Source organism: Parathielavia appendiculata (genome assembly GCF_033297405.1).
Source record: "Parathielavia appendiculata strain CBS 731.68 unplaced genomic scaffold N657scaffold_7, whole genome shotgun sequence".
NCBI lineage: Eukaryota > Fungi > Ascomycota > Sordariomycetes > Sordariales > Chaetomiaceae > Parathielavia > Parathielavia appendiculata.
Genome location: NW_026944226.1, coordinates 1,046,708 through 1,072,756, shown reverse-complemented (window position 1 = coordinate 1,072,756; position 26,049 = coordinate 1,046,708). Strand labels below are relative to the sequence as shown.

General features: G+C 56.5%; 8 protein-coding genes across 8 annotated transcripts; 3 read left to right on the top strand and 5 right to left on the bottom strand.

Moving 5' to 3' along the window:
- The first annotated feature begins 877 nt into the window (after positions 1–877).
- N657DRAFT_597849 (Adenylosuccinate synthetase) lies at positions 878–3,332 on the top strand. Its single transcript, XM_062790033.1, has 11 exons — positions 878–1,241; positions 1,308–1,404; positions 1,460–1,480; positions 1,541–2,079; positions 2,139–2,220; positions 2,278–2,289; positions 2,344–2,362; positions 2,411–2,591; positions 2,647–2,822; positions 2,878–2,962; positions 3,036–3,332. The coding sequence occupies exons 1-11, from the start codon at positions 1,205–1,207 to the stop codon at positions 3,062–3,064; spliced, it is 1,278 nt and encodes a 425-aa protein (XP_062647115.1). The 5' UTR covers positions 878–1,204; the 3' UTR covers positions 3,065–3,332.
- A 1,612-nt stretch (positions 3,333–4,944) lies between these two features.
- Positions 4,945–5,310, bottom strand: N657DRAFT_681449 (uncharacterized protein; the record flags this gene model as incomplete). Its single annotated transcript, XM_062796386.1, has 1 exon — positions 4,945–5,310. One exon carries the CDS (start codon positions 5,308–5,310, stop codon positions 4,945–4,947), a length of 366 nt encoding a protein of 121 aa, XP_062647114.1.
- A 488-nt stretch (positions 5,311–5,798) lies between these two features.
- Positions 5,799–10,481, bottom strand: N657DRAFT_672328 (uncharacterized protein). Its single transcript, XM_062795634.1, has 2 exons — positions 6,388–10,481; positions 5,799–6,310 (listed from the first exon to the last, which is right to left on the bottom strand). Exons 1-2 carry the CDS (start codon positions 10,170–10,172, stop codon positions 5,848–5,850), a joined length of 4,248 nt encoding a protein of 1,415 aa, XP_062647113.1. The 5' UTR covers positions 10,173–10,481; the 3' UTR covers positions 5,799–5,847.
- A 291-nt stretch (positions 10,482–10,772) lies between these two features.
- On the bottom strand, positions 10,773–14,108 carry N657DRAFT_646113 (uncharacterized protein). Its single transcript, XM_062793069.1, has 7 exons — positions 13,542–14,108; positions 13,026–13,374; positions 12,390–12,963; positions 11,629–12,336; positions 11,513–11,567; positions 11,310–11,459; positions 10,773–11,259 (listed from the first exon to the last, which is right to left on the bottom strand). The coding sequence occupies exons 1-7, from the start codon at positions 13,819–13,821 to the stop codon at positions 10,976–10,978; spliced, it is 2,400 nt and encodes a 799-aa protein (XP_062647112.1). The 5' UTR covers positions 13,822–14,108; the 3' UTR covers positions 10,773–10,975.
- Positions 14,109–14,197: 89 nt separating this feature from the next.
- N657DRAFT_646112 (uncharacterized protein) lies at positions 14,198–16,202 on the bottom strand. Its single transcript, XM_062793068.1, has 5 exons — positions 16,150–16,202; positions 15,651–16,094; positions 15,398–15,591; positions 14,534–15,341; positions 14,198–14,477 (listed from the first exon to the last, which is right to left on the bottom strand). The coding sequence occupies exons 1-5, from the start codon at positions 16,150–16,152 to the stop codon at positions 14,388–14,390; spliced, it is 1,539 nt and encodes a 512-aa protein (XP_062647111.1). The 5' UTR covers positions 16,153–16,202; the 3' UTR covers positions 14,198–14,387.
- An 852-nt stretch (positions 16,203–17,054) lies between these two features.
- N657DRAFT_672325 (uncharacterized protein) lies at positions 17,055–21,222 on the top strand (the record flags this gene model as incomplete). The annotated part of the gene is made up of 3 exons (XM_062795633.1): positions 17,055–19,902; positions 20,171–20,175; positions 20,751–21,222. 3 exons carry the CDS (start codon positions 17,055–17,057, stop codon positions 20,805–20,807), a joined length of 2,910 nt encoding a protein of 969 aa, XP_062647110.1. The 3' UTR covers positions 20,808–21,222.
- A 657-nt stretch (positions 21,223–21,879) lies between these two features.
- N657DRAFT_672324 (DUF803-domain-containing protein) lies at positions 21,880–23,674 on the top strand (the record flags this gene model as incomplete). Its single annotated transcript, XM_062795632.1, has 6 exons — positions 21,880–22,109; positions 22,176–22,201; positions 22,303–22,393; positions 22,458–22,736; positions 22,768–23,059; positions 23,113–23,674. The coding sequence occupies exons 1-6, from the start codon at positions 22,088–22,090 to the stop codon at positions 23,672–23,674; spliced, it is 1,272 nt and encodes a 423-aa protein (XP_062647109.1). The 5' UTR covers positions 21,880–22,087.
- Positions 23,675–24,778: 1,104 nt separating this feature from the next.
- N657DRAFT_681443 (ribosomal protein S3) lies at positions 24,779–25,705 on the bottom strand (the record flags this gene model as incomplete). The annotated part of the gene is made up of 2 exons (XM_062796385.1): positions 24,779–25,538; positions 25,683–25,705. The coding sequence occupies 2 exons, from the start codon at positions 25,703–25,705 to the stop codon at positions 24,779–24,781; spliced, it is 783 nt and encodes a 260-aa protein (XP_062647108.1).
- Between the last annotated feature and the right edge of the window lie 344 nt (positions 25,706–26,049).

Genomic DNA, 26,049 nt, shown 5'->3' with positions numbered 1-26,049 from the left:
CGAAGCAGCGTCTCCTACCCAGGTGACTAAGGTGACAGCTCTCCACGCTAACAGAGACCGGTACAATACCTTATACCGAATTCTTTTCGAGTATCTCTCACTATACACTGTTGCAATCTGGCATTGCAACAATTTCTCTTCGAAAGGCATCACAACCAGCTGCTCACCACCAGTGTACGGCGGATTTCCGGCATACCGGAAGAGGCCGGATTTCCTAGGGCAGAACCAAAAGTGCATCAACTCCCGGTTATGGAAGCCAGGCGCGGGCCAATGAAGCCTGCGATATCCCTTCCTGGTGGTTATGGGATATTGCCAGTTCTTGAAGACGTGTGCACGAATAAGCTGCCGCCAAGAGTCAGGATGGACTGAAAGTGATTAAAGATCTTCCACGTTTACCAGAGAAAAGAAAATGGAAATGATGAACAAGCTGAGCGTTCAAATATAGAATCGTCTTACCAAAGTGTATAATCAGTGTTCTATTCCATCGCTGTGTGCAAGCTCCAAGTAAGAAAGGAAACGGAAATGGTGGTGAGTTGAAGTCGTCCAACCGGAATCGCCCTGGATGGATGGGGGGGTCCGAGGACAGGTTGTTGCAAGACTGTTTTGGCTAGAACAGACTATTGGTGACAGGAACTGGTAGAACCTGGGCCTAACAGATGGAAAACAAAGATATTCTTGCCAACATTCCAAAAATGCCTTCCCAGACTGTTCAACCAGCATTATTTCAATATAAAAACAATTCTCTTTTAGCGGATTCAGACTTGCCAAGGCCAATATTCGGTTTCACAGATAACAGACTGTCCAGGCTTCGACAACTGTTATACCCTCAGCCCAGAGTGGGGTATATAGACAAGGGGTTAGAGCAGGCCTGTCCTACCGACATTCTGTTCTACACCTGTAAGACTTGCCGTAACCCTGTTCTTAGACCCCCCCGATCCTCCATGGCGGTTCCGGAGTGAGGTTTTTTTCAGCCGCTAGCCTCGAGCGAGCTTTTGCCCGGGATTCTTCACTGGGCGGTGGACATGGGGTGATTGCCCCGCGTTTCGTGACTTCAGCGCTCGGTAACTGGTGACTCAGGGACTGCCCCACCAACCCCGCGTGTCTTGGAGGGACTTCAAACTTCCAGGTTCGCAACAAAAAAATCCCCGCCGACGAGCGGATTGCGAATTGACAGTCATTCTTTCCGGGTTCCATTTGGCCTCTTATGAACATGGCAACCATCATTCTGGGTTCCCAATGGGGTAGGTTCTAGTTTCATGGCGGAATTGGCCCTGGATTTTCCGCTAACTGTGAGATTTTCTGGTCAGGGGACGAGGGCAAGGGAAAGCTGAGCGACATTCTCTGCCAAAGGGCCGATGTTTGCGCCCGTGCCGCCGGCGGCCATAACGCGGGTCACTCTGTCGTGTACGTTTGCGATGCAGGGTATGGTGTAGTACGAAGCTAATTGACTTGAATGTAGTGCCAATGGCGTGTCCTACGAGTACGAAACCGTCAGTCTATTGTAGCGCCTGTCCCAGTCGCTGACCTCACGTCTCATCAGCTTCCACCTCCTGCCCTCAGGCCTAGTCAACCCCAACTGCACCAACTTGATTGGCTCGGGCGTCGTCTTCAATGTCCAGGCCTTCTTCAAGGAACTCGCCGCGCTCGAAGAGAAGGGGCTCACACATGCGCGCCGTCAACTGCTTGTCAGCGACCGCGCCCAGGTCAACCTTGAACTGCACGCCCGCGTCGACGGCCTGGAGGAGAGGGAGTTGGCGGGCAACAAGATCGGCACGACCGGCCGCGGTATCGGCCCCTCGTACTCGAACAAGGCGGCGCGCAACGGGATTCGGGTGCACGAGATCTTCGACCAGGAAGTCTTTGAGGCCAAGCTGCGAAAGCTGGCGGCCGGCTATAAGAAGCGCTTCGGCGACCTGCTCGAATATGACGTCGAGGAGGAGATAGCACGCTTCCGCGAGTACCGCCGGAAGCTGCCAGAGTTTGTCGTCGATGCCGTCAGCTACATGCACGCCGCCCAGAAGCAGGGGCGGAACATTCTGATTGAGGGCGCAAATGCGCTGATGTTGGATATCGATTACGGTGCGATTAATTTACGAATTTTCCCTTAGATAGTGGGCAGGGTACTAACAGTGTCCTAGGCACATATCCGTTCGTCACCAGCAGCAACACCGGGCTGGGTGGTGTCATTACCGGTCTGGCGGTTAACCCGAGGAAGATCAAGTGAGTTGGTCTGACACGTATTGGCATCCAGATCACCGCTAACACTTCTCAATCTAGGGAAATTATTGGGTAAGTTCTGGAAGATGGGTCGATTCTGCGACTGTTTACTAACCTCCTTGTTAGCGTTGCCAAGGCGTACACAGTATGTATCTCCTCCTGATTTCAACTGCGCTTTTCTCACAATTTACAGACTAGAGTTGGCGAGGGCATCTTCAAGACGGAAGATATCGGCGAGGTCGGCCAGAAGCTGCAGCAAATTGGCCGGGAATGGGGTGTCTCGACCGGCAGGAAACGGAGATGCGGCTGGCTTGACCTCGTCGTGCTGAAGTACTCGGCGTCGGTCAATTACTACACGGCCTGGAACCTGACCAGTAAGTCCACTGCTGCCATTCAAACGAGGGCGACTGGTTACTGATACGATAACAGAGTTGGATGTCCTCGATACGTTTCCCACCATCAAGGTCGCAGTCGCTTACAAGGACCCGGAGACTGGCAGTGAACTTGACTATTTCCCCGCCGACCTTGGCTTCCTCGAGAGGTGTGAGGTTGTCTACAAGGAATTTGAGGGCTGGCAGTCACCAACAACAGCCGTGAAGAAATTTGTATGCCCCTCCTGGCTTGTGAGAGATGAACTGGACAGTCGCTAATGTTGTCTAGGAGGACTTGCCGCCGCAAGCGCAGGCGTACGTGAAGTTTGTGGAGGAGTACACGGGGGTCCCGGTTAAGTGGATCGGGACAGGCCGTAAGCAGACCCTCATCTTTACTTATTTTGTTACAGGCGGGCGATACGTGGGCTTGAGACTGACCCGCTGCAGCGGCTCGTGACGACATGATCTACCTTTGAGCAGTTGCTAAATTTTCGTGGTATTGACGGTGAAATGAGCGTGCCGACATGATTGCTCAATGACCAACGTTGAACACTGTTTTGCCTAGGAGATAGACCCATTTGATACCTTGATTTGGCTGGTCTTCTGCGAGAAGTCATAGACCGGATCCCCTTTGAGGCCGTGCCTTACCATTAGGCGAAGTTCTCATGGTTTGGCAAGGGAAGGAGGAACAGCAATGGATCTTTCGAATACCGGCAATATAGAGATAATAGACTATTTGATTCCAAACCGGGTACTCGGTATCAAAATGTCTACTGTGGAGTTCATCGCCTCCCAAACCACTAAGTTTGGGCAGAGATACCCTAACCCTACTTGTACCTCCCAAGGCCGCAACCCTACCAGCTGCAAACAGCTGGTCGAATACTAAAGTTTTGAGTCTCCCAAAATTTGCTTTAGAGATTCCTATTTTCAGCACCAACCTGACAGTCAACGACACTGTGTTCCCTTCTGAGACGGTAACAACCCCTCTCGCTGGCATTTCTGCCACGGCATTTGAGTATGCTGAGACCCTGCTTCAGTCGCGGGTATTTTCTGCGTCCATGGTAATATGGACGAGTGGTCTTGTTTGACTTGGGCCATTCTCGAATACGTGGTCGTCCCAGGATCGAGAGGTGAGATAAGATGCCCTTACATCGGTCGTTCGCCCGACAATCTCAATCATCTTCAAAGATCTCCTTGGTTGTCTTACTTTACTGGTCTTCTGCCTGATTCGTTCAGCCATGCCGCCCCGCGGCTGTTCTTGAGCCAGGATGCGCAGCCGTGTCCTTCTTGGAAGCGCTCAGCCGCGTATCAGACAAGAGCAAGTATTGCAACGTTTTTGAGTACGGGACCTTCTTTCTCGCTGGGGGCTTTCGTAATTTATCTGTTGCGACATTCTTTTTGTTGCTATTCGATCTGTGACAGACCATTGCAGAAGTCACGAGAATCGTCTGACGTTACATATCCCGAGTTGAATTCCGATCCCTAGGGTATCCGTATATCCGTATTATCATCACTCTTCAGTCTCCCCAGAACAACGACGACGAACAGCTATAGCAGTCCCATGACCGTCCGCCCAGCTATCTGACCCACCGCCGCCAGCACCACCACCATCACCATTCCAACTGAACATTCCCAGCCTGCAACCTGCTCCCAGCAGACCGGCCAACAGGCGCGAGCCCATTCACCCGATTCGCCACCGCAATCGCCGGCCCACGGCGAAAGAAATCGACCAGCACAAACACAGGCTTCCACTCCTTTCCACATCATCACGCTTACTATCCACAGTCCACTGAGCCATACACTGCCGCACATGCCGTCCTCAGCGCCCTGGACGCATGCTCGTCGGGACTATTGGTGCCGTCAACGACCCCGTTGCGGGTGAACATGGAACCGCTTGTCCAATTGAGGTAGGTGAAGTGGTTGACCAGCGGTAACAGGCCGGCCGAGAGCGGGCGGTCGACGTCGCATTCGAATTCCGGGCCCGGCCACGCAAGGGGGGCGTCAAAGTATGGGATAACGTTGTAGTAGGGTGTTTCGAAGACGTAAGGTAGGTGAATTCGTCGAGGTAAGCGTGTTTCGGGTCGGGTGCGAGGGGGCTGATGAGGGTTTTGACGCGCGTGTTGGCGGCGATGAGGAATTCGAGGTGGGCCAGGTTGGCGAGCTCGGAGTCGCGGTGGCGGTTGCCGAGGTGGTTGTCGTTGAGATAGTAGTTGTGAAGATGGATGAGGAAGAGGAGGCGGGCGGCGGAGGCGTTCAGGCATACTTGGAGATGCGGGAGTGGTGCCAAAGGCGGACGCCGGTTGGTTGTCAGCGTTGACGAGAGGAGGGTGATGACATCGTTCGGGTTGGCGTCGACTCAGCATTTGATGTGGGCGAGCCAGTTTTCGAGCGGGCCGCCGTCCATGAAGCTGCTGTCGCTGTCGCGGAGCACGAGTGTGTTGTCCGCGGAGACGTGGACCTCGGCTTGGAGCAGGCGGATGCCAGCCGACAGGGCAACGGTGGCATTGTAGTACTGGTTGCCCACGATGTTCTCGTTGCTCGCGATGTGGTGGGCACGGACAAAGGCGGCACCATGGACCCCCATGTGGAGGATGTCGCTGTAGACCCGCGCGCGGAGATCGGGGAAGTTATTGCAGGCTATGGGTGGTGAGCTCGCAGGTGTTGGCGGCGCAGGGGTTGCCCTTGTGCCATTGTCGCGCTGCGAGACAACGCTCGATGCCATTGACACAAAGGGTTATCAAAGCCCGGAGCGGTAATGGACGAGAAACCACGCACTAGAGCTTGAACCATGTATTTGATCGAGCCAGCCAGACAGCCCTGCCTCTCCATCCTCATTACCTATGCATCGTGCACTTAGCGCAGTATTCAATCCTGATACTACACAGCATTCCTAGCCAAGCCGTGCCATCGTCTTACCCACGTTTACAGCTTCCTCCCTGCCCGGGAGAATATCAACCGTCCTGGTGCAGTGCCCGCTCAATGTTGACCGAGAGCTTGTGTCTCACAGGCATCCATCTTATGCTATCGTCCCTGAACCGTGGCCGCGAGGACTCCAGGCGGGTACTCTGCGGAACATAACGGCAGGGGTCAACAAGAGGGCTGACGCAGGGAGACCCTATCGGCAAAGAGGAGAGCGCGCCCTGGCGTATGGCTTCTCTCATCACTGGCAGCCCAAGGCCATGCGCATGTCATTCGCTGGGACCTGTATACCTGCATGCAATTGCAATTGATTACCTGAACCATACTCTAGGCACACACCTCAGAACACCATCCCCGACCTCTCGTGCATGGCCCTCTGCTCGGCCATACAGCTCGTACAATACTCGGCAAACCACTCTCTCAACGCCGCCCGCCGTTTGCCATCCCCGCCCTCACCATCCCCCGACCGCGCTCCGGGGACGATACTCTGCGCTGAGCCAGGCCCGACACCGTCCCTCATCAGCAGCTCCCTGGCCAGCTCGCACCGCCTCGCCTCCCCCGCCAGCCAGCTTTCCCACTCGGAGCGCACCATCTCGAGCTCGATTTTGTTGACGATGCGCATGGCCACGAGCAGGTCGTGCCGGTAGGCGCCCATGCGCTGGCGCACCCGCCCCAGCCGGCGCGCCGTCACCTGGCTGGTGGTCGATGCGAAGCCCGAATCGGACGCGGATACGGGAGCAACGTCCTGATAGGGGGCGTCGAGGCTGATGGTGGCGTTGACGAGGGATTGGAAGGTGTCGTAGCTGTGATGTAGTGGTAAGTACCAGTCCAGATCGTTGAACAGTTGAAGCAGAAGATGGAAAAAGGAAGAGAAACGAACCATTGGCTCCCACCAACCTCTCGCAGCACTGCATTGCCGCCAGTCCGCGCAGCCGCCTCGTCCAAATCCGCCAGATAAATTGCCTTGCTCATCATCACATTCGGCCCGACGCCCAGCCGCTTCATGTACCGCGCCGACCTGCGCTCAACCCACCACGTGGCACTCGTCTGAGATATGACGAGCAGGTTATACGCGGCGCTCGCCGCCAGCAGCAGCAGAATTACCCTGTTGGCGCTCACAATCTTGAACACCTTGCGCACGGCCGCAAACGCCCACATCATGACACTCGTGATGGCGCTCTCCATGAACGACCGCCCCGTCTCAAGCATCATGTCGGTCAGCGTGCGTGGGCGCACCGCTGCCCCCGGGCCGGATTTGTGTTGCCCGTCCGCGACGGCCTCCGGCGAGAAGACGACGGCCTGCGTCTGCTGGCCGACGTTGCCGTAAAGCTGGATGGCACGCTTGGTGCGGCTGTGCGGGCCCAGCTTGCGCACGTGGTCCGTGGCCAGGTCGGCGAGCTCGTCGGCGTCGTTGGCCGCGTCGTCGAGCGCCTGCCGCTGCACCATGTTCTTGGCGAAGGGCGGCGCCTTGGACCAGTCGGCCTTGGTGTAGATGGCGAGCTTGCATTTGGACTTGGCCAGGTGCGTGATGGCCACCTTCGTGACGAGCTTGAAGGCCTGCGAGTGCGGGAGGTGCCAAGGGGTCTTGATGTGCGTGACGACGTAGGTGATGTGGTCGTTGAAGATGTCGATGGTCTGAGTGTCGACCACGTCGCCGGGCTTCTTCCGGCCCAGCATGTCGGCGTAGTCGACCTTGAAGCGGAACTGCCGCCGCATGCGGCCGTGGTCTTGCAATTCCCAGGGGCCTTGGGCGATACCCTTGGCGCCGCGCCCAAAGTAGAGCTTGGGGAAAATGAAGCTTTTGTCGCCGAAGAGGACGTGGAAGCAGGACTTGGCGCTGATCTCGAAATGTCGCTCCGCCACGCTCTTGCCCATGTCCTGCGGCTCGTACATGACGGGGTGCGTGGGGAGCTGAAGCTTATGTGGCGGCTTTTTTAGGCCACGCGACGACCTGGACCGGCCATGGGAGTCGTGTCTTCGCCTGAAGACAGGCCTGCCAAAGGGCGTGCCATCGTCGGCGGGTGTGTTGGCCGATACCTCCTCCCAGCTCTCGACGCTGGGGCTCCTCTTGTCGTCCTGCTCTTTGTTCAGAATGGACAGCGCCGCAATGATCTCGGACACCTCCATTGGCTCTGCCGCCTGGAGATCATCAACTAGGAGGTTTAGCCGAGACTGCAGGAGAGAGAAGTCCTCCAGGAACACCTTGATGGTGATTCGTGAGTATGCGATGTCCGGCATGTTCTTATTCAAGTGCAAAAAGATAAAATCGCAGTCGCGGCCCGGTGCCGCTGTCAGCTCGGTGATGCTGTCGAGGTTGATGGCGTAGGCCACGACCAGGCCCATTTGATGACCATAGAAGTACATGCGGTCCGGTGTGACATAGACACGACCGTTCCCAGCCATGCCTGTTTCCTTGCCGTCGGAAGAGGCGCTGGACCAGGCGGCGTTGAAGACCAAGACCGGTTTGTCATCGACAGGTGCCGTTGGAAAGAACAGTCTGAACTGCGCATACTGCGCCCTGAGCTCAGGCGGATAATTCAGCGGAAACTGCTCCTGCTCCGCCGACACCTGCTCCCGGGCCCTGAGGTCAGCAGCGGTAGCGTCCACGCTCATCGTCTTCCGGTGGAGACTCGCCGGCGCCGGCGACCTCTCCACGGTCGGCGTGCGCGGCAGGGCGGTAGCTACAAATGGGTCGCTCATATCAGGCTTGGGAGTGTGAGGCACCGACGGGCCGGGACAATACATGGAAGTGTAAGGCCGGCTCCCCCAGTAGTTGGCCAGGACGGCGCTCGGCAAGGCACGAGTCGCTCCTGCGTTGGCGCTTACGAGGACAGCGGTTTTGCTGAGATTCGTTGCAATGGGAGGCCTAGCCAGCGTCACCGGAGCCAGGCTTCCCGGATGCTGATCCAAGGGATTAGGTATGCGCAGTGGAGGCGGCTGCCCAATTTGAGGTGATGTCGCCGTGCTCGATGTCAAGCCCTGGCCGGCAGTCCCCGAGGTAGACGCGTCGATGGCGTTCGCTACAGTAGCCTTGCGGTGCAGATCCAGCTTCTGCATGATCCGTGCGGCGTGCTCCCTCCCAGTCTCGCCGTCTTCCCGGCCAAGGTGACTGGTAATCGCCCGACGAGGAGGCGCATCAAAGCTCGGGCGCACACCGTCTTGGCCGGGAACAGCAAGGTTTCCTGGCTTCTCAGCGGAACTACCGGCTTCATCGAGATTGTCGAGCATCTTAGCTGAGAATTCTGGAATCGACGGCGGAGTAATGGAGAAGACAGGGTCGGCACTGCCAGCCGGGACGCTCTGATCTCGGCCCATGCTGGCCTCGATGGCCTTCTTCTTGGCCACCTCAAACACCTCGAGCCACTCGATCAGCTCCGCCTGCGTCTCGGCCTGCAGCATGATGGTTTGTGTCTTGGTCTTGATGTCGAAGCAGAACCGGCGCTCCTCTTGGACAGCGGGCCTAGCGCTGCACAGGAGCACACCGATCTCGTCGCCCTGTAGGACCCCCTGGGGCCCCTGCACCAGCCACCCAAAGATGCCATCGCGGCAGTAGTACCACCGTCGGATCCAGGTCGTCCTGACAGGCTTCCCCGTCAGCACCCGCAGGAACAGCCAGCCCTGCTTCTCGGATATGACGGCGACCTGGTTCTTCCGCTGCATGCTCATCGGTCCCTTGGAGCCGAGGAACGGCACGGTCGAGATGCTATAATCCTCCAACTCCCTCGACGGCTTGTACACGGCAAGCGTGCTCTCGCCGATATCCCTCCTCGCCATCTGCAGCTCTCTCTTAAACACAGCCTCAGCCATCTCCATCTCCCTCGCCCACCCCCGGATCCTCTCCAGCTCATCCCCCCACGCGTTCTGCCCCACCACGCCTGTCGCCTCCCTCGCCCGCCTCACCTCCCTCGCAACATCCGCACAGACCCTCACGAGCAGCTTGTCCAGCCCGGCCCTCACCTGGGGCGCCATCTGGCAGTAATCCATGCTCGCCTTCAGGTACACGCGGCGCGTTTCAAACACGGCAAACGCGTCCTCGCGCAGCGAGCTGGGCTCCTTGGTCTTGCTCTGCGCGACGTACCGCGCCAGGGTGCCATCAAACGCCCTCTGCGCGGCGTCGAGCGCGCGCCTCGTCTCGCGGAACGCGCGCAGCTCTCCCCCAATAAACTGCCGGACGGGCTCAACGCTCGCGGGCTCGAGGCGACGCACGACGGCCAGAATGCCGCCCCACCAGTCGCGGGCTCCGTCGCCTGCGCGGCGCAGAGCGGGCAGCGTGTAGTCTGCGTCGAGGACGGGCGAGTCGGCCGGGGAGGCGATGGCGGGCGGTGAGATCTTGGCGAGGTAGGAGGATATGGTTTCCTCGAGGGCGAGCACGTCGTGCACCAGCTTGGAGGTGCTGCGGGCGTAGCTGTCGAGCCAGCGCTCAATGGCGTCGAGCTGGTCTGAGAAGTGGACGGCAGTCGCGCGGAAGCTCGGCGAGTCGAGGGCAGCTTCGTTGAGGGCCACCGGGATGGCAGGGCCGGCGTGGGAGGGCCTGGATGTGGGTGGTTGTTGCGGTTGCGAGAATTGTGATGGCGGTGGTAGTTGGGATGCTGAGTCGGAGGAGGTTGTCGCTGACGACCTCAGTCCTGCCAGGGCGGCTGGTGGCGGTACCGTTGGTTCATTCATCTTGAGGCCGGAGTCTTATCTTTGGTTCCTGTGTTACGTTCGGAAAGGCTGTTTGCGAGACTCGGAGTCCCGTTGTTTGGTGGTCGGAGCAACGTCGTCACTGTACGGATGTGACAGTCGCTGTCCGGCGGCTGAACCTCCCCAACTATCCAAAGCTGCGCATTGTTAGAAAACCGGTACTATTAAGCCCTGTATGTACGTGATGAGCAGCAGTTGTCGGTAAGGTATGAAGTGCCCGACTAAGGTATCATCAACAACTTGGAATGTGGTAGCTTTGTTGGTTGTTACAAGCAGAACTGAAACGGGAATCATTGAAGCCGATAACTTTGTGTTTCAGTTGGAAGCAGCTTTGCAGTAACGGTGCTGTGCCTTACTTTCCGCAGTATCATAACGTTACAGTAGTTCTAATCCAATCCACTGTTGAACTGCAGGACTGGGCCACCGCTGACGGGACGGCTAGGGTATCCACGTGAAAGGTAAGATATGTTACAAATCCCGCGCCCAGACACAGTGCGGCACATCACATTTTGTTCTTCCGTACTTTTTCGTACCACGCCCCAACCCAACAACGCACACTCAGGGGTGACTGAGCAACGGACATTCTCTGACCTGGCGGTGTCGGAATAATGTTGGTAGTGAGAGGCTTTCACAATGTCTATAAACCCAATACCGGTCATTGCCGCACAGGCCTCACATGTCCCTTTCCTCCATAGCATACGTTTTAGGTAAGTCAAGCGCCGTAATCTCTCCGCCGTCGAGCCCTTCATTCCCCTCCACCCCGAAATATCAATACGCAGTTGTAATCATTGATTCTCTTCTGGGAGCTCATATATCTTGTACATGGCCCTATCGCGCCCAAGAAGACAGACGCGTGCTGCTATCTCGCCACGGAGCTTGCTCGCCCTCTGAACCTCCATCCGGATAGGAGTGAAGCCAGACATGGAGGTGAACGCGAAACATGAGCTGATTCCCTCACTGCCTGTACCGTCGAGCTGGAACGTTGAGGGCCGTTGTCCCACTGTATACTCCTCGTAGCGAATACGGGCCGACTGATACGCGATCCGGACAACAATTGACTTTGGTTCCTCTGCTACTTGTTAGATCAACCTTCAGCTTTGCGCAGTCATCGATCCATACCTTTTTGAGTGCATAGCACCAGGAGGTACTTGTCGTCGAGAAAATTGAAGTCCACGATAGTCAGGCCCTGCGGCAGCCCAATTCCACAGGCCGTCGACGCCGGACCAGTGGCCTCAGTTTCGGCCGGGGCATGAGACCGGAGGATGTATACTAGACGACATGTCAGCCCTGGTGCTGAAATGTTGTGGATCGAAGCAAAGTACCCTTGTGCTTGTCGTCTTCAGGCACTATCGCCACGAATACACCGGATGAGCCATCCTAGATCCATCCATTAGCCATGTAACATTCCCGGATGCCAGCAGCGCGAACATGAGCTCACCTTCTTGGTAGGCCGACTCATATGGACGTCATGCCTCCAAATCTTACTCCCGATGGACACTTCGGTCGCCCTACCGAACTGGACACCCTCCTTCTGTGCGTCGGCGATGCCTTTCAAGACGCAATTGGCCCTCGACGACAAAAAGTTGAGCAAGAAGTCTACCCGTGGCGGGACCTTCATAAACGGCCGGCAGGCGGCCTGTTCCTGCAATTGTTTGTCAAGCAGATCCAGAAGAGATATGCCGGGCTCGACTAGCTCTTGGTCCTTGATGTAATCCTCCTTGTCGACCTCATCGAAAAAGAGTGCCAGAGGGCTCCCATCCAAGTAGTACTGGATGTACAGCAACACTCTAGGGTGGTCCATTGTCGCTTCTTTCTCCAAGAGCTCCTCGCTGACCGTCGACGACCCTTGCTTGTCAATCTCGAGGCGCAGCCAGATCGAAAAGGCATTGAAGTGCTCCAGCTCGTCCATGACCGCCGTGAGCACTTTATGGGCCACCATCATCAGACACGAAACGATGTCCATGAGCTTGTTGATCTGGGCTTCATCAAATCCAGTGCTCTCGTCGGAGCCATGGAAGCGAGCAATCCCGAGTAGGCGGCTGAGGATGACACCGCATCTCTCTAGAGCTGGGATGAAGTTCTCGTGCACCAACCCCCGGAGACTGGTCAGGCCAGACACCACAGCCTTCTCCCAACGTTTGTGTCCCTGAAAGGTAATCAGCCGCGACTTGGAAATGTTAACTGGAGGCTGATACTCACTCGATCACCAACGGTGTCCACCAGCCACTCTTTCACGGGCGGATAGACGTGACCCGTTACCACGGTGTGGTACAGAGCCTGTACTATCGTCATGTTCCCATTCGGCAGTTTCTTCAGATCGTCCTTTACCCCGGCCATGAACCTGCCTGGCAGCTCCCTGGTCGACTTCCACTCGCTAACCATGTGTGACTGTGTCTGCTTCAGATAGCGCAGCAGATTCTGCAGCGCCGTGGTCTTAGACGCCAAAAGCGACAGGTTGATAGGCGGATACTCGAGAAAGCTGAGGCGCATAGGCACCAGATACAGCACCGTGCCACCTCCCTTCTGCGGCCGAAGAAGCAACATGTGGTTGGGGCTCTCCGGGTGTGAGCCGTGCCCGCACAGCTGAAAGACCCCATTCCCTCGGGGTGAGTGCCTCACCGTGCCGATGACAAAAGAGTCGTAGATGCTGAGGTGGATCCCGCCGTCCGCCATGCCAACAACCATGACATGCACGTCGTCTGTGTCCTCGGCCCTGCAAGGGCGAAATACAGCCTCGAGCGATGCCGTCGACGAAAACAGGAACATGTCATCCCTGCACCCGTCAGCCCTTCTCCCTCATACATCAACCTTAAAGGTCAGCCAAAGAGCACTCACCCCGACCCGCCCGAGACAGGCAACGGGCTCAGCTTGGGCAGCGCCGTCTCCACCTCCAGGAACATCAACTCATGCGGCAGATCGACCGCCACATCGCTGGTCCTCTCCCCGTCCAACAAAATCTTCCTCCCCGACCCAAGCCTCTCCCTCTTCTTCACCTTTTCCCTCCTCCTCCTCCTCCCCTCCCCAGTACTATTCCGCTCCCAAGCAATGAACTCTATCCTCTGCACATCCCCATTACTACCACCACCCTCCCCCTCAAACACCCGAATATGGTGCACCGCCTTGGTGCTCTCCAACCCCATCAGCCTCACCACGCCGTCACTCCATCCCGCAGCGAGGTACTGCCCTATTTCGCTGTCAGCACCACCCACCGCAACCTGTTCATAGTCTCGTCTCCCAGCCCCTCATTCAGAGAAAACCACCACAGCGATCTTCGCATCACCATCATTTTCAAGCAAAATACGGGAAACCAAAGGCGTGTGAAAAGTAGCAAGGACAGGAGAGAAAACGCACCGTCCCCCTTCCACCGCACAGCCTCCACTCTCCTTCCACGTTCCACATACTTGGACACGCTCTGGTCGCCGCACCGCCAGACATGCAGTGCCGCGCCCCCATCACCCACAGCAGCGGTCAGGTCGATGACCGGATTGCAGGCGAGGTACTGGTGCTGTTGATGTTGTTGACCGCTGCCGCCGCCGGTGGTGGTAGATGGGACAGGGGACGAGAGGGCGGTGGTACCAAAGAGGGCGAGTTTCGGTAGGGTTGGCGTGGTGCTGGTAGTGTCGGTTGCCATACTGTTTGTGTTTGGTTTGCTTCTTCCTGTCTTTCGGGGTATTGTCAAGTACAACACCTGGTTCTCAAATGTGGTTTGCTGTAGGAGGTGCTTGGGTGGTTGCGACACTGTATGTACTCCGGTGCCCGGCTCGAGGATAATCCAGACCGATGCTTTGGTCAGTGATTTCGTTGATCGGGTCCTCGCGCTTTATTATGAGGGCAGTCAGGCGGAAGGAGGAGCATAGAAGATTGGAGGAGTTGCAAATTTGAACCGGCTACTCTTGCCTGGTGGCTGTTCATGGACTCTGCAGGTTGGAGGTTGTTGTCGGGAAGGTCAGGATATTCACACTGTGCTGCACGTGGTCGGGCAATCAACTGACATCCAGCAGATGGGAGCTTGCAAAGGTCTAACATTGGTAAATTGACTTGTTAGAACAGCTTAGGTATGGTAAGAGACAAAGTCTTTAAAACCAACTATTTTCCCTGCCGCGTCTGAAGGCGCCGCGCACGAAAGATACAGTTCCGCTCAAGCGCCCAACATGACCGTCGTCCTATAATTGATTGCCTAACCGTCCCTGAAGCCATCTACTCGATTACAAACGACTCGGCAACCGACTTGATCTCCTTGGTGAATGTAACCTCTTCGTTCATCTCGATCAGCTCAACCGATTCGACCTGCGCAAGTTAGCCACTGCTGCATGCCAACGCCGAGCCAGACTGCTCCAACTTACATCGACATCCACCAACGGCGACGTCTTGGAGAAGCGCACTTGCATCGGGAAGAACTCATTCTCGTCGTTCGTCTGCGCCTCAAACTCAAACGCCCCGCTGGGGTTCTCTTCGCTGACCGTGCCAATCATCCACTCAAGGCTGTCGCCCGATACCTCGTAGACAGCATCGAAACTGGAAATGGACGGCTCAGCGCTAGTGAAGGGCACAACGACACTGACATCCTTCAGCGTGTCGCCGCTAGACAGCTCGTACTCGACCGTCAGCGTGCAATTGCCATCCGAGCCTCTGTTGACCCAAACGGTAAACGTAATGGGCAGCGCGCCGGTGTCGTCCGTCCTAGGGGCCGCCCTCCACTTGAGAACTGCCACCGCGTTGTTCGCCGGGAAGCCCCGCGCCAGGTTGGCCATTTGGATGGCCTTGGAGCTGTTGAACGCGTTCCTGTCCACGTTAGGGTGCGTCCTGAACTGGGCACCGTGCGATGGGGTTGCGTTAAGGTTCAGTTTGAGCCTGGTGAGCGAGGGATCCGACACGCGCAGTGTCAGGTCACCGGTGACAGAAAACGAATTGAGCGCGCCGTCTCGGGATATCTTTGCTGAGATGGCCTCGTTGAGCGTCACGTGGATCGCGTCCCGATCTAAGGAGGACGATACCCGAGTAGCGGCAGCCGGTTCTGGGGCAGAAGGGGTGGCGACGGGTACCAGGGGCGTATCGTCCACGGGTCCGAGCTCTGTCTTTACCCGCTCAAACATATCTGTGGTTTTAGACTTCTTACCCAGCTGCATACCCTTGCCCTTCGGCGCGGTGAATCTTCCTCAGTCAGTTTGTCATGCTCAGGCACGGCGCAGGGTTAAAGGGTGGCATACTTTGACTTGTTCTTCTCGGCCTCGTAAGTGTCGTATGTTTCGGTCACGGCCGGTCGTACTGGTGGGGTGTAGGTCGGGTATACGGGCGGACGGTTCATACCACCGGCGCGGCCACTTCTCCCAGACTCCTTGCGCTGCATCTCCAGCTGTTTGGCCTTCCTCTTACGCTCTTCGGTAGCCTCCAGCTCCTTGTTCTGTAGTGCTGTTGCGTCAGAAACCGGAATCTAGACAACAGCAGCCCGCGCCAACGTACCCGAGCAATAATTTCCTGGATCCGCTCCTCGTGACTTTCCATCTCCAAAAACGTCTTGATCTGGCTGATCGTCAAGTTCTCCCGGTATCCGAGCGTCACCAGCTCGTCGAAGGCGCTAATAAGCTCATAGGCATTTCGCAGAATCTCCCGCTCGTCGAGGCTCTTGCAAGTGCTGGTTACGACTTGGGCAAACAGGTGCAGCGAGTCGATGTCCTGTAAAATGTTGGACTGCTTGTTGGTGATGAGCACCATGTAGAGCTCGTCCAGCGGCTGGTAGACAAATCGGACATTGTCTTGTTCGACGGTCGTGTGCTGAGTGCCAGAGCTCGCCGCCTTCGGGAAGGATGCAAGGAGGGCCTCGATGCGTGACCGTTTGATGTCGTGGAATGCCCGCGCCAGGACGGCCTTACCGCCACGGGTGCAGATGGACGCAGCTAGGACAACCTGGCAATTCTTATCAGCATGGTTTCACGACAAGAGGAGCATGGGGTCAATTTACCATCTTGTCTCTGAGGATAAGCTGCGGGTGGACTGTTGGTGGGAGCGTCCTGGTACGGTTACGGTAGTTGAAGCTCGACTCCTGGCAAGCCGCTTCACTAACGACCCGAACTGGGAATTGATTAATCTGGCTTCTGACGGTCTGCTGTCGAGGGGTGACAGCTGGCAGATTGAGCCTGGGCTGGCCATGCATGCACGTGCGTTGGCGACCTACGGTGGGGCTGTCACAAACACTGGACTGGACCTTCCTTCTCATTGCAAAGCTGCCCTGTGCTCCTTTTCGCGTTTCTGACTTGCAGCCTTCATCAACCTGGAACCTACAGGCTGTCATGACTCTCCTTCTGCATCAGAGAGACATACTGTCGACGCAACGCGACGCCTCCAGACTCTCAGCGGCCATACCTCCTCGCGTTCCACCGACCCCTCGTATTTTTCCCTCGAGGGCACATTTCACCCGCCATTAGATTTCAGCCTTTGGTCGCTGCAGTTCCTACATACCTGAACCCTCTGCGGAGATCTCGCCTTGAGATCCTCATCAGACCAGACATTCGACTTCATTGGTCTCCTCAGCATTGCGGCCCATTTGCACTGCCGCGTGTTCTGAATTCACAAACGCGAGGCACCGACGCGTCGAAATATTCTAATTGCCGCCATCTACGGAGATTGGCAACTCTGGCGTCATCGCGTCCTCGACCACTCTATCATCATCATCCCTTCTGTTATCTGGGCGTCGCTCTGGAAGCCTGTGAACCCCTAGTGTCAGGAGCTTGGCAGAATTAATAGGACATTGCGAGACGTAGCTGATGTCGACGAGGCTCCGGTAATTGAGACAACTATCCGACCCAAACCGCAACTGTTCACAGACTTTCCACAACGCCGATTCCTTGTGGGTACGAGAAACGTGCCATGGAGCATGCCGGAACTCCGGTAGCGGCTGGGCCGCCGGAACCGTTGGACCAAAGCTACCAGTTAGACTTTGACCCCAACGCCGGGTTTGACGTGGAGCGACTCGAACTTGGCCTAGACGGATCATATGAAGAGGTGGAACACATCCTCGTAGCAGGTACATTCGACGATGGCGCAACGTTGGACGTGGATCCCGAGCACGATGTTGCGCTTCAAGAGGCACATACTTCCTTCTCGGACGACGACCAAACGGAAACGACAAAAGCCGCCGAAGATGCTGATCATAACGACGAAGTGGACTACCAGGATGAGATTGGGTACGAGGATGATGACTTGGCAATCACCGACTTCAATGTCGGTTCCAGTGCCACAAAACCTGGTGGGGCAGACGATGGCTTGCAAAGTGCAGCCTCGGAGGTTCATGCAGGCAACATCGAACCAGTCGATAAGAGGACCCAGGACGCGTCGACCCAGGAGAATGATTCGTCCTGGGATCAGGAACTCGACTTTGAGGAGCAGGACGCGAGCTTCTACCGTCCGGACAAGCTGGTCGACGTCGCCGAGGAACAGGCTGCCGAGGAACAGGCCGCCGAAGAAGAGACAGACGGCCATGTAGATGAAAACGATCTGATTGTCGATGACTTCGATAACTGGGCTGGCCACGAGCAGTCCGCTGTCGATCAGCAGGATTCGGAGTTTGGCAACGCCCTGGAAGACCTCTCGCAGTTTGTTCCTCCAGTTCCCCGGATAGAGGTTCTCTATGACGACTCCTCTTACGCTTTAGTTGGGGCTCCGGGTGATGACCCGGATTCCTACTTCCTGTCCGAAGCCAAAGAGCTTGATCATCCGCTGTCGCAATTCCTCTCTGCACTTCGCGCCGTCATATCCGACGAAATCTCGACAGCAGACGAGCTAGTGATCCGCTTTGATCCTCTCGACCTGGAGTTCGGCGAGCGGTCGAACGAGAATTTCTTGAACCGCAGCTTCCGTGAAATCCTTGATTGCCATGCAACGCTCAGCCAAGTCCGTGGCGTATCTGCGCATCCTGTCATCCAGCTGTCTGTACGGCGTGACGCCGAGGAGCATTTCCTTGAACTTCTTGGCGAAGCGAAGCTGGTTAAGGGCGTGCCCCATGACGCAGAGGACTCCGAGATGTCAGAAGACTCGGACGACGTCCCCGCCGACGCCGCCGCCGATGATGGGCACGCGGAAGATGCGGCGTTCAAGGGCGAGGCCCTAGATGATTACCAGGTTGTGGGTGAGGATATTGCCACGGACAATGTCGAGGATCAGAACGAACCCCAGCTCGCCGTTTCAGGTCAGAATGATGTGGCGGGGGAACCAGGAATTTCGCAGTCTCGTACCAGTGCGCCTCAGTCTCCGGGCGTTACGGCAGAGGCCATTCAGAGCGAGGAGCATCCGGACGATATCCAACCTGAAGCTCATTATCATGAGTCTGGCGAGGACGAGGCTGGGGAACAGGAATCCTGGGATGAAGAGGCGGCGGAGGGCGATGCAGCACTTCAGCCAGATGCCCAGACACCTGTTGACATATCTTCTGAGCAGACCTGGGTTGCAACTGGACAGCAGGAGAGCTATGGGTCTCTTCAGGCTGAGATATCGACTGAGATGTTCGACGAGCAAACATATGAGCCGACTGAACAACAAATGAGCGACGAGTCTCTTCAGCCTGCGAAGTTGGTTGCAAGGGACAATGTACCAGACCCACAACAAGCTGAGAGCACCCCCGAATTGTCTGCTGAGCAGGCACACGAAGCCGGTGAAAAAGAGAGCGATGCACTTCCTGAGATCATAGTTGAGAAAGCTGCTGCCCCTGAGGATGGCGGGTTTGAACAAGAAGCATATACTAACGGTAAATACCCTCCTCTTTTTGATTCAGCATCTCGTATCTCCAGGATTCGAAAATTGCCGGCCACGATCTCGCCCCTCCGCGGCAATGAGGGTGCGAGTGTCTTCGCCGGCAAGAAGGTTTATGACCCCGTCCCTTCGGCTGGGGCAGGATGGAAGCAATCAAGCGCTTCACAGCAACCTGCCGCGCAAGCATTGGGCTCGGCCACAAATCCTGAAGGGGAAGAAGTTTGGGAAATCGATTATTCGGATGACGAGCATGAACCGACTCCCAGCAACAGCCCGGAGGCTGGTGCATCGTCAGCATATCTGCCGCAAGCTCGTTGTGCGGTTTCCATAGGAGCTGAGACCAATCCCACGTGGATCCGTCCTCGTTTCGTCGACTCATTCCACACCAACATGACTGAGTCTAGTGGCGTCAGTTTGACACGCTCATTCGATACTGATGCTAACCAAGATGCCGCTCAAGATGAAGATTTTGTACTCGCGTTCGACGAAGAACCCGCCGCTTCTACCATCTGTGAGGAAGCGGATGTGCAAGATTATACGATCACATACGAGGCCTCGGATGTCGGCCATGATGCAGAGGGCATGCCAGATGCCAATGCTGCCGAGGCTGCCGACGAATCTCTCAGTAAGAATACAGACAACGGAGTCGATGCTCGCACAGCAGCGGAAACGTCCTCCATCCATACCAGCACGACCATCAATGGCGACGAGATTGACTATGAGGAGGACAATGTCGCGGGCGACTCGCTCACGCAGGCAGACGACGGCGTGCGCCAGTCAGCAGCGGCCCCTTGCATCAACAATGACGAGATCGACTGGGAGAACGACGAAGATGGGTACGAGCAGCAGCCGGTGGATGATTATGTCGGTGCCGAGTCGGAGGAGTCGAAGGCGGCTGCCTTGACCCCACCGAGCATTGCCAGTAAACGAAGCAGGACTGACGAGACAGAGAGTCTGGCCGATGAGACTGGTATGCCGGCTTGTCCCCCCCCGACAAACGGACGCGCATCCGCTAATGCCAATGCCATCACAGACTACAAGCGTCGTCGGACTTGAGGGCCAGACTCGTCACAGCGCCCTTTTGACTTATTCTTGATTGCGGACCGGTTGTAGTACAACCGCACCTCTGGTGGTCCGCAGATGATCGAGAGCTCCCTTTGTCAGCCCCCTTTCTCCTTCTTTCGACATCAACAGGTATTATTCTCGACCAACACGGCAGCAACGCTGTGGACTTATAGGTAAGGTAAGTTCCAGCTCGACAACGGCAAGGTCAACGACGACATGACGGGTTTGGCGGAGTATCTCGTCGATTGCAGTCTGTTTGCATCTCACAACACACCGGCTCTGAACGTACCACGACAGGCAGCCAGACAACATCAGAACTATGACATCAAATCAACGTTGAGCCGAAACAGCGTTTGGCAACGTCTAGTACAGCACCTTACCAGCCTGTTTTACTTGTAGGACCGTTAACATTCTCGGAAGCGGTGGATTTGAAAGGGAGTGGGGGGGACGGGGAGGGGAGGGGACGTTTTGATTGAGTGGACATTGCTTCTTGGAGCTTGGAGTTGTGATTTGGGTCGGCGTTTGGAGGAATCCTGGCACGGAGGCTCAAGGTTGTCTCGTCCACCCGAGCTGGCGCTTATGATTGTCCAAGCTGCGGTGAGGCATGAACGCCGTTGATGGGTTGATGGATGGAGGTCGAGTGCGACTGGGGGATGGACTGGTATCATTTTCCTTCACTTGTTACCTGGCCGGCGGCGAGTGGCGGCATTTGCTTGTTTATTATCGAAAAACCTGGCTTGTGTGTGTTGATAGAAAACCGGCCGCTCCATCTGGGGAGAGCATGGCGAGAAATACTACGCTGGTTGTTAAGTCTACTAGTACATTGTTTGACACTGGCCTCTTGTAGTTGCAACTACCATCTGACCATCACTGCTGTGAGCTAGACATATGTTTTCAGCGCTGTCAACTCATGTGATCATATACCTGATACGTAGACGGAAACAGACAACAAACCTGGGATGATTTTAGAACTATCTCAAACTTCGATTCAACAACTGAGGGGTTTTACACAATCCACAGCAGAGCTCAGCAAAGAGAGGGCAAGACTGACGTGGACTTGTGGCCACAATGTGGATTCTCTAGAGATTGAGAGACCGAGGAAGGTTGTAATCAGGCCCACATATGCACGTACCTGTAAGTGAAATTGCTCGAATCCGGAGTCTCGACACGGCCATCTGCTGCATAAGAAATCGCGTATAGAGATTGCATCTCTTTGTACAAGTTGACTAACAATCGATTTTTTTTTTGTTTGCTTTCCCGCTTTCTTGCTGGAGATCGATCTGGGAAGACTGGAACTGGCTGCCATTTCGAGACACAGGGCCCTGGACGCACAGGCCAAGGCACCGCGCGCCACAGCCAAGACAGGGGGCCAGTCTCCGACAGGGGTTACTCCGTACTCATGATTCTTGAAACGCCGCTCCATCCCCAGACTTTCCTCGCACCATTCTCGGCGCGGAGGGGGCACTGAATGCAACTCAGATCACCACGGCGCGAAAGAGAGCTGTTGCCGGTTACTGCATCGCTGTCGTCGCACGGGAACGGGAGAGGGGACCTCGGTCGTTTTCTGTGGTTTTGGACGGCGGCGACTGTGCTCGCTTTTCCAATTTGTCGGACGCCAGCAAACGAGGGGCCTGTTGCGCGCGACAAGCACAAGACTCGACTCGACTTCTGTCCTCTTCTGACGAGCGAACAAAAAACGGACGACACAATCCCACGACATCGGGAACAACGAGCACGACGGCCGCGAGTGGCAGTAGACGGATGCATCCTTGGCAAAGACCGTGCTAAATCCCTCCAAATTGATTTTCCTTCCGAGTCTCGCCCGGCGCGAGCGCACGCCCGCCCTCTCTCATTGTCCTCGGGTCATCACCAACCTCGGTCTGTCGCTTACACCACTAATCGACCAGTGCATACTCGCTGCCGAGACTCCGCTCGTTTTTCCTTTCTGTCTTTGATGTTAGGAAACATGCTGGAAGACAAGTGCGGCCCCTTTCATGAGAACTGTCCTCTGTGCGACACAGGGCCGGCTGGGCGCGCGCTTCTGCTGACATTACGGTTTCGCTGGCAGGTATATCGGTCTGGCCCTAGCCATGACCTCTAGTTTAGCAATCGGTATGTCCCTTGCCACGCGAATCCACCAACGGATACTGAGGGGTTTGCTAATGCTGTGTGTGACAGGCACCAGCTTCGTGATCACTAAAAAGGTAGGGTTTTCTCAACCTTTGGAACGGGTCGCGCCGCGAAGCCATGACGAACCTGCATGCCGACTGAGCGGATTTGCTGACCGCGAACTCGTCTGATATAGGGGTTAATGCACGCAGAAGAACGGCATGGCTTCGAGGGCGACGGCTTCGTCTACTTGCGGAGTCCCATGTGGTGGGCCGGCATCATCTGCTGTACGGACGGGCCCAATTTCGACTGCGGCATACTTCGAACCAACTCGCTAACGACGGTTTACAGTGGTCCTTGGGGAGATCTTCAACTTTGCAGCATACGCCTTCGCGCCCGCGATTCTCGTCACTCCGCTAGGGGCGCTGTCAGTATTGATAGGAGCTGTGCTAGGTTCCTATGTCCTGAAGGAAGAGCTAGGGACGCTGGGCAAGCTAGGGAGCGCCATCTGTTTGATTGGAGCAGTCATTATCGTCTTGCACGCGCCTCCTGATGAGGAGATCGAGACGATCGACCAAATCCTCAACTATGCGATTCAACCAGGCATGTCACGCAACAAACCACAGGGCGGTTTCCTGAGCCCCTTGCTAACTCCGCATAGGGTTCCTGTTCTATTGTCTCGCTGTCTGTGTCTTCGCGGGCGTGATGATCTACAAGGTCAGCCCAGCCTACGGCAAAAGGAATCCCCTCATTTACCTGAGCATCTGCTCTACCGTCGGGTCCGTCTCGGTCATGGCCGTGAAAGCCTTTGGAATTGCCTTGAAGTTGACCTTTGCCGGTCACAACCAATTCACTCACCCCTCGACCTATGTCTTCATGATCATCACCGCGGTCTGCATCCTGACCCAGATGAACTACTTTAACAAAGCGCTGAGCCAGTTTCCCACCAACATGTACAGTCTCGAACTCCTTTCCTCCTACCTCCTGATATGCTGACGCCCAGCAGTGTAAATCCCCTCTACTACGTCACCTTCACCACTGCGACGCTATGCGCGTCTTTCATTCTTTTCAAGGGATTCAACACAACCGAAACAGTCAACACCCTCTCGCTGATCTGCGGCTTCCTCGTCACCTTCACAGGCGTCTACCTCCTCAACCTCAGCCGCGGCGACCCGGACGGCACCAAGGCGCTCGCCCGCCGCGGCGCCGGCGACATCACGGGCACCGACATGGTGTCGAGCATCCAGACGCGCATCAGCATGGAGGCGCGGCGGTCGCATACGCAGGCTCACCGCATGAGCATCGGCAGCAACCGGGCCCACGGCGACCGCGACGGCTTGATGCGCGCTTACGACGAGGAGGAGTTGGCCGGGTTCGGTCTGACGGACCTCGCCGAGGACACCGACGAGGAATCCTCCGACGACCCGCGGTCACCCATGATTCCCAGTTTCCCACCCGCCCGCGGCAACGGCCACCCGCCACCACCATCGAACGGGACTCACCTCGGGGTTAAGAACGCGAGCGAGTCAATAGAGCTGCAGAATAGGAAGTCGGGCGGGGAGAGGTGATGATGTGCCCTTTTTTTCTGTGTGCAGCGTTGTTCCCCCTATTGTCTTTCCAACCGCGTACATTGTTTCTTTCCTTGGGGTTTAAAACACGAGTCGGAGTTCATGGGTTCAGTCGACTGATTCATGATGGAAACGGCGCGCGTGAGGCACAGATTTTCGTGGGGGTGCGTAGATGAGGCGCGGAGGGGTGGGATCGACGCGAGGGTGAATGAATTGCAAGGCAGGGCAGGGCAGGGCAGGAAGAGGTGCACGTGAGGAGTCTGGGCGGTTCCTGTTCGCCCGTTACTTTACCTGTTTCACAATATCGCGCTCTGGAGGACGGGGGGCAGCACAGCACTGCACATACTAGGCGTTATTCGTTTTGGGATAGTGGATTGATTTTGGGGTCATTTATCTTTCTACATTTTCCTTCCCTCCCCTCTCGTCTGGGTTGCTTCTACGGCATGGAAGGGACGCTGCTGCTTGTTGTCCTCGTGTTGTTGTGTGTATACGATGTTCATGATTCTTGTTTCCCTGACAGCCTTGTCTACTCAAATCTGGCGTCTTCGGCTGTTAACGTTGGAATCCTAAGCCAAGAAGCGGACTTACCAATAGTTGGGGCCGTTCCCCGGTTCAGGCAAACGGCTGTCACGATCTCTCAGCGGCGTGATATCTGATGGCAGTGACGGAGTAATGTCGATTCGGTTATGCCAAAATGGGGAGACTCTAAGTGTCCATATAAGAACCAGTCATTGGCACCAGCGCGAAATCTCACAAGACGGACAGGTTGTTTTGAGGTTTATTCCTCGAGCGAGTTCAGGATCGTCCAACGTTAACTGCCCCGTCCATGAGGCTTTGCCTGGAGAGCCTGGGTAGCTACAGATCCACCCTCCCCCAAAGCGACATTCCGTCCGTTTTCCCATTTCGCAGACTCAATGCAATATGCTCAAAAGTTGACGCCGAATTGACCCATCCATCCCGCAACCATACTGCTGAGCGTGTGGCGCGCTCGATAAAACCCTCCCAGCCAGGGGTTGCCTTCCCTCACGATTACCAACTGCCATCGCCAACGGGGGCATCCTCCGTAACCGGAGAAGGAGCAACATCACCAACGTCGCCGCTACCCTATTGCTCGACGGGGGCGGGCTCCTCCTCCCCGGCTTGCTCCTCCTGGCGGGCAGCCTCAGCAGCAGCCTGGGCAGCGGCGGCCTTAGCGCCGTAGTCCTGGCTCATGGGCTGAACAACCGGGGTCTCCTCCTTGGGCTCGATGATGGTGACGGCGTCAGGCAGCGACTTCTGCGGGCCGGCTTTGCCCTCGGGGTCGCTGCCGCGCATGATCTTGACCTTGATACCAAGCACACCCTGGCGGAGCAGGACGTGGCGGGTAGCACTGTCGATAAAGTCCTTGGCCGGCTGGCCGGAGTGGATCATGAAGCCGTCGGTGAACTTCATGCTCTTGGCGCGGGCGGCGCGCAGCTTGCCGGAAACGACAACCTCGCAGCCCTTGGCGCCACTCTCCATGATGAAGCGGAGGACACCGTAGCAGGCACGGCGGACGGCGAGACCGTTGAGGAGCTTGTAGCGGAGCGACTCGCACTGGGCGACGGCCGAGAGACCGCGGTTCTGGACCTTGGCGGCATAGAGGGAGACCGAGTTCTCGGGGAACTTGAAGCGCTTTTGAATGAGGCTGGTAAGCTCACGGATGCGGCGTCCCTGCTCGCCGAGGACCTCCTGGGTGTGTGTGGCGCGGATGATGATGTCGGTGACGGTCGGGGTGACGCGGACTTCGACACCGGAGTAGCCCTCCTCGGCCAGCTCGCGCTGGAAGAACTCGTTCAGCTCGGCGTAGAAAACACCATCGGCGACGAACTTTCTCCGCTTGGAACTGCAAACAACAAGCAGGTCAGTCTCGAAATCACCTCCAATATCGGCTTGCACCCCCACCGGCCAGCGATTTCAGTGCCTCTAGACTGCCTCTCTCGCCAGCTCGTCGTCCACCGCATCGCCAAGGGAATTTCTTTCTGCTTACATCTGAGTGCCAGGAACAGCCATGCTTGCGGTTTGGCGATGAGCTTCCTCACGACTTCAATTGTTGCAGAGGTTGAGGCACGGCCTTGTCGCTGTGTTCACCCGACTTTTTTTCAGTCTTGGGGAAATTCGACTTGCACACTGCTTTTTGCGAATTCGTGGTGGGTTGTCTTGCCCGTTCTGGGCACAAAGTGGAGTAGGGTTTATAATGACCAATCAGATACTGCCGATGGAACCGGAGGGGTGTGGCTCGCTCCCTGGCCTGGAATGGCGGCAGCAGCTTCTCCCAGCCTTGACAGCCTGGGCTGCGGCAGCTCGGTCGGTCACCTCGGGCCCGCAGGTCTTTGGTGGGGCCTGGCGACGTCAAG